Below are 6,913 nucleotides of genomic sequence, written 5' to 3' on the forward strand. Positions count from 1 at the left end.
GGTGCCTATCTCCAGCTAACGTTCCGGGCGAGAGGCGGGGTCACCCTGGACAGGTCGCCAGTCTGTCGCATTATTTAGAAATTGTTAATCTTTTTTTTTATTATTATTTATTTCTTGGATGACTCAGGAACGTCTCTGAATACCTTGAAGTCTTTTCTAAAACCTAAACAACTTCTGTATGCTCTCATTTGCATGGCAGGAATTCTGGAGGTGTTGTACTGTGTTCTGATTGAGAGTCCAGAAGTGTTGAATATTATTCAGGAGAATCACATTAAATCAATTATCTCTCTCCTGGACAAGCATGGGCGCAACCACAAGGTTTGTATATTCAAAATAGTTTGTTTAGACTGTTTCTAAGAGCAGTCCATCTGTTGTCAGACCTCTAACAACCTGTTCCGTCTAGGTTTTGGATGTGCTGTGCTCCCTGTGTGTTTGCAATGGCGTGGCTGTGAGATCTAACCAGAATCTCATCACAGAGAACCTACTTCCAGGTCGTGACCTCCTTCTTCAAACCAACATTATTAACTATGTAACCAGGTGAGTAATTTTATGCGAGCGAATATTCTCACCCCCAGGTCTGCAGAGTTCATCTGAATTGATTTCCCTTTTTCTAATACTTTAGCATGAGACCCAACATTTTCCTTGGAACTTGTGAAGGATCCACTCAGTATAAGAAGTGGTACTTTGAGGTGATGGTGGATCACGTGGAGCCGTTCATTACCCCCCAGGCGTATCACCTGCGAGTGGGTTGGGCTCTGACGGAGGGCTACAGTCCTTACCCCGGTGGAGGGGAAGGATGGGGGGGTAACGGGGTCGGCGATGACCTCTACTCCTACGGCTTTGATGGGCTTCACCTGTGGTCAGGTAAAGCAAACAATCGCTTGACCATAAATAATAAAATTGGGGTTTGTGTTCGTTTTAATGGTAACATCTTGAGTCTAAATTCTGACATTTAAAGCAAAGCTGAAAACGTTATAATCAAGTTTCAAGCAAGGGGAGAGGCAAACTTTGTCAGTTTCCACCAAGACTACAAAAACTGTGTGAGCACAACAGCTGGACTGTGTCACATACAGATTTAACACTCAGCCGGTTTGCCTTCAGCGGAAAAGTCTTGACTTTTTGCATTAATTATCTAAAGCAGCTGTCAGGCGTCATTTTTAGACATCTTACTAATATCTAAGATGGCTAATGTGTCTTCTTCCCTAAGTTACCACTTCAACACTGAAAATTGTTGCTATCTGAGTAACATGTTAGCATTTTGATATGGAACATTCACTGACAGGAAAGAAAATGCTGTAAGTAAATGCTATACGTTTTTAAATAGGCTAATCACCAACTGAGTGGGTTTAGCATAACATCTCAGTTTCCGTGAATTCATTTCTTTTGTTTTACATTGTGCATTTACTTGTAGGGCGCGTACCACGGCATGTTGCTTCTCCTAGCCAACACACTCTGGCAGCAGAGGACGTGGTCAGCTGCTGTTTAGATCTAAGTGTGCCGAGCATCTCCTTCCGTATCAATGGACACCCTGTGCAGGGAATGTTTGAGAACTTCAACCTCGACGGCCTCTTCTTTCCAGTTGTCAGCTTTTCTGCAGGCGTTAAGTACGGCACTTTGAAGCTTTTTTTTACTCTCTGAGTTTCTCTATCTGTCCTGCCCCATGGCTCAGTATGTTAAACAGCTAATGTTTGTTTCTTTGTTCCAAATACAAGGCTACGGTTTCTTCTTGGGGGCCGTCATGGGGATTTCAAGTTTCTTCCCCCTCCAGGCTATGCGCCCTGTTCTGAGGCAGTGCTGCCAAGGGACCGATTGCGGATTGAGCCCATTAAGGAATATAAACATGATTTTAATGATGTTCGCAACCTGCTCGGTCCAACCCAGTCCCTGTCTCACACGGCGTTCACTCCCTGTCCTGTGGACACAATTCAGGTAAATCCTGCAAAGTGTATAGTGTCGAGAACAAATTCTAGTTTTAGTCAAATATCCAGCTCATCTTTAGGAATTTTGGCAAAATTTCTAAAGATTTTTTGGAATCTTTTTGAGCATTTGTTTGCTTAAAAATGCAGTTTTTTAAGCAAAACTGTATTTTGCTTAAAAATCACATTACATTGGTTTTAGTCTCAGTTAATTAACTTATTTTCTTCTTTCAGATTGTGCTTCCTCCTCATTTGGAGCGCATTCGAGAGAAACTCGCAGAAAACAGTCATGAGTTATGGGCCGTTAATCGCATTGAACAAGGGTGGACATTTGGACTGGTGAGTGTTTTCGAGATTTAAAATTTTTTTATTTTAATTTTGTTGAGAAAACATTTCTGGGAACAAAAACTATTTCTACAAGCAAATGTTTGTGCTTTAATTTTTCTAAAGTTTCGTGACGACAACAAGAAGATGCACCCCTGCCTGGTAGATTTCCAGAGTTTACCTGAGCCGGAGAAGAACTACAATTTAGCAATGTCAGGAGAGACACTGAAGTACGTAAAAGTTTAAATCAACAGTCCTTGACACTTTTAAAGATAGCTCCTACTTAGTGTGGAGTAGCATAATCTATGATTTTAACTATACTGAAACATGAACAAGAGTAGAAGAGGAAATAGTTGTGGAAATGTAGCTTTATTACCAGACTTTGAAGTATATTGTTGCCTCTAAAACAGGGGTGCCCAAAGTGCAACCAGGAGTATATTTATGGAAGTTTGACATGAAAACTGTGTAGGACCTGTGTCTAATGTGTATTGTGTTTACTTTAACAGGACTCTGCTAGCTCTGGGCTGTCATGTGGGGATGGGAGATGAGAAAGCAGAGGAAAATCTGAAAAGGACCAAGCTCCCTAAAACGTGAGCTGCAACACGTTATACATATGGCGTTTGAGTGTGCTACCATGTAATATTGTTTCATTTTAATGATAAATTGCACAGTTGTCTGTTTGAAAAATTCACTTACCCTTCACATCACAATGTATTGCTTGTTAGCTACATGCAAAGTAATGGATACAAGCCAGCTCCCTTGGATCTCAATCACGTCAAACTGACTCCAAATCAAAACACTCTAGTGGAGAGACTGGCAGAAAATGGACACAACGTGTGGGCAAGAGACCGGGTTCGACAGGGCTGGACATACAGTATTGTGCAGGTATCAACTTCTTTATGTGCAAAAATGCTGTGACAATGCGTAATAAAAACGTTTCAGTGTTTACTGTTTAATTGAGTTGGTTTTAACTTCAGTTGGACTTTTTTCAAATAGGACATATTGAACAAGCGTAATCCCCGTCTGGTTCCCTACAACCTGCTGGATGAAAAGACAAAAAAGACCAACAGAGACACAGTTTGTGCAGCAGTTCGCACTCTTATCGGCTATGGATACAACATAGAACCACCCGATCAGGAGAGTAGTAAGTTTGCATTGCCGTTTCATCTACATGAATAGAAATCTTTCCATTTTGCCTTGTCTCCATGCTTTCTTATTTACCAGAAATTTGTGTTTTTAACAAACATTCTTTTGGGTACCTCTAAAGGCAGCCTACATCCCACAAGTATTCCTTAGATCCTGGTTGCAGCATGTTCTTTACTGCCACGTTTTTACTCTAGGCGGGCATGGACCGGGCAGCTCCCGTGGCGATAAAATAAGAGTGTTCAGAGCCGAGAAATCTTACGCCGTCACACAGGGGAAGTGGTACTTTGAGTTTGAGGCTGTGACTGTTGGAGAGATGAGAGTGGGCTGGGCCAGGCCTTGTGTTCGTGCGGATACTGAACTCGGTGCTGATGAGTTGGCCTATGTCTTCAATGGCTTCAAGGTGGGATGCAGACTCGCTTTGGTTGTGAAAGTGGGATAGACTCTTTGTGATGCTAAATTCTCTTGGTCGACATTGTTTTAGGCCCAACGTTGGCATATCGGAAACGAGCCATTTGGCCGCCAGTGGCAGTATGGTGATGTGGTGGGCTGTATGATCGACCTCACAGAAATGAACATCATGTTCACGCTCAATGGAGAAATGCTGATCAGTGACTCAGGCTCAGAAATGGCTTTTAAGGACATTGAGATAGGGGAAGGTAAGTACAGATACAAAACGGATCAGAACAAATCGAATAAATGGACACTGATGATCACGGTACATTTATAGGTTTCATACCCGTGTGCAGCCTGGGGCTGTCGCAGGTTGGTAGAATCAACCTGGGTCAGAATGTCAGTAGTCTTCGTTACTTTACCATCTGTGGCCTGCAAGAGGGATTCGAACCATTTGCTATCAACATGAAGCGAGACATTACCATGTGGTTCAGTAAAAGCCTTCCCCAGTTTATCACTGCTCCTACAGATCATCCACATATTGAGGTACAATGCTTTTCTCAAATTATTTCTAAATATCAGTTTTCCACATCAAAATGTAACTTCTTTTCTTCTTCTTCTTCTTCTTTTCTCTAGCTATCACGTGTTGACGGGACGGTTGACACTCCCCCTTGTCTCAAAGTGACTCACAAGACATATGGGTCTCAGAATGCCAACACGGACTTGCTGTTCTTCAGAGTCAGCATACCGATTGAATTTCACGAGACCTTTAAAGTCCCTGCGGGGACAACGCTCCTAACTCGGGCGCTGACCATTCCCGAAGACCAGGTTTTAGAGGTCGACCCAAACTCTGACTTTGAAATACTCAAGAAGTCAGCCACTCGCAAAGAACAGGAAGATGATAAGAAGGAGCCCTCCGTGCCTAAAGAGACTCTGGCCATCAAAAATGGAGAGAACGAGAAAGATGCCTCTACTGAGAAAAGCAAGAAGAAAGGGTATGTGGTTATTTAGTATTCTGAGACAGAGAGGACAATTTGATTGGTATGCAGCTGGGATGTTAATAAAATCATAGCCAAAGGTTTTGAGACAGAGAGAAAGAGAGTGATGGTGCAAGAGCAGAGGAGAAGGAAAAACACAAACTGGGGAACAAGCATAAGATATCTGGCAATAAACAGTAATTAAGAAAAAACTATTCTCACAAGAACAAGAAAGCATAAAAAACAAGAAAGTAAAAAATACAAACACTGGAGAAACTTGAAAATCTAACAACCCTGAATTATCATATGAAATGAATAATTGAATTTCATATGATAATTTTTCATAGCAATCTAGACATAATGTAAAATGCAACATGCTATAAGAACCAAAACAGTTAAAGATTTCTGTCAGTCTCAACATTTGAACCAGCTTGTACTATACACGTAGCAACTGGTTTAACTGGTTTTGTCATTTACAGATTCCTTTTTAAGGCAAAGAAGGCTGCATTAATAACTCCACCCCCTGTCGTTCCCACTCTGCCTCGCTTAGTGGAAGATGTCGTACCAGATGACCGGGATGACATGGACATAATCCTGAACACCACAACTGTATGACTATTACTCAATTTAGACTCTAAAATCTGAAATTGAAGGTTTATTTTGTAACAATCATGAATAATATGCATAAACCAATAAGCTTCTCATGTCCTTTTTCAGTATTATTACTCAGTGCGAATATTCGCAGGACAGGAACCAGGGGGCGTGTGGGTAGGCTGGGTCACACCAGACTATCACCAGTACGATCTTCACTTTGACCTCAGCAAAGTGAGAAACGTAACAGTAACTGTTGGGGACGACAGAGGAAACATTCACGACAGGTGGGTTTGTTTCCCTAAAAATGTAAAAAGCGTGATCCAAAACCCTGAGTCTTCTTGGTTTGTCTGCCTCCTGCAGCATAAAGCGCAGTAATTGTTACATGGTGTGGGGAGGAGAGTTTGGCAACTCCCAGCAAACCCGCGTCAGTCAGGAGGACTTTGTGATTGGCTGCCTCGTTGATTTGGACACAGGACTCATGACTTTCACCGCCAACGGAAAAGAGATAAATACCTTCTACCAGGTTTGTGGGCTTCTGCCTCGGTCGGGTGAAGTTCTTGTGAAGTCCCGGTCAGTTGCAGCATCATCTGCTTTCAGGTGGAGCCGAACACGAAGCTTTTCCCGGCCGTCTTCGTTCAGCCTTCCAACCAGAATGTGATTCAGTTTGAACTCGGCAAGCTCAAGGTAAACGTCCATGACCTCCTCTGTTACTCACCCTTTATCCACACTGCGGCTGCACAGATTAAGAGGTTAACACCAGTCAACGTCTTACCTGAAGAAGAAACCTCTCTTTTCGTCTTCAGTTTGTGTAAATCTATGTTACTATGTGAAACATTTATTAATAAGGTTTAAGAATTACTTAAAGAAGGGGTATTATGTGTTTTCCACACACAGAGTTCCATTTCAGTTCCATGGCCTCCAAATCTGAGGCCATGGTCTTGAGCCGGAAAAGGGTAAAGTGCCTTCTCCGGGTCAGGGGGGGTCGTCCTGCCTCAAGTGGAGGAGTTTAAGTATCTGGGGATCTTGTTCACGAATGAGGGAAGAAGGGAGCGGGAGATCGACAGGCGGATTGGGGCAGCGTCTGCTGTGAAGCGGGCGCTGTACCGGTCCGTCGTGGTGAAGAGAGAGCTCAGCCAAAAAGTGGAGCTCTCGATTTACCAGTCGATCTACGTTCCCACCCTCATCTATGGTCATGAGCTTTGGGTCATGACCGAAAGAACGAGATCACGGATACAAGCGGCCAAAATGGGTTTCCTCTGCAGGGTGGCTGGGCTCTCCCTTAGAGATAGGGTGAGAAGCTCGGTCATCCGGGAGGGACTCAAAGTAGAGCCGCTGCTTCTCCACGTCGAGAGGAGCCAGTTGAGGTGGCTCAGGCATCTGGTAAGGATGCCTCCTGGGCGCCTCCCTGGTGAGGTGTTCCGGGCACGTCCCACCGGGAGGAGGCCTTGGGGAAGACCCAGGACATGCTGGAGGGACTATGTCTCTCGGCTGGCCTGGGAACGCCTTGGGGTTCCCCCGGAGGAGCTGGAAGAAGTGGCTGGGGAGAGGGAAGTCTGGGCCTCCCTT

At 43.8% G+C, this 6,913-nt stretch overlaps 1 protein-coding gene across 1 annotated transcript; it reads left to right on the top strand.

Moving 5' to 3' along the window:
• Positions 1–202: 202 nt before the first annotated feature.
• Positions 203–6,096, top strand: LOC103461242 (ryanodine receptor 1-like; the record flags this gene model as incomplete). The annotated part of the gene is made up of 18 exons (XM_008403561.1): positions 203–318; positions 404–537; positions 623–864; positions 1,412–1,604; positions 1,713–1,929; positions 2,151–2,255; positions 2,367–2,470; positions 2,747–2,830; positions 2,966–3,125; positions 3,237–3,384; positions 3,581–3,786; positions 3,868–4,042; positions 4,114–4,322; positions 4,413–4,771; positions 5,233–5,362; positions 5,471–5,631; positions 5,708–5,870; positions 5,945–6,096. Coding segments are annotated over exons 3-18 (2,807 nt in total), but the record flags the coding sequence as incomplete, so codon positions are not given.
• Positions 6,097–6,913: the final 817 nt, after the last annotated feature.

This window comes from Poecilia reticulata, unplaced genomic scaffold (genome assembly GCF_000633615.1).
Source record: "Poecilia reticulata strain Guanapo unplaced genomic scaffold, Guppy_female_1.0+MT scaffold_839, whole genome shotgun sequence".
Classification (NCBI taxonomy): Eukaryota; Metazoa; Chordata; class Actinopteri; order Cyprinodontiformes; family Poeciliidae; genus Poecilia; species Poecilia reticulata.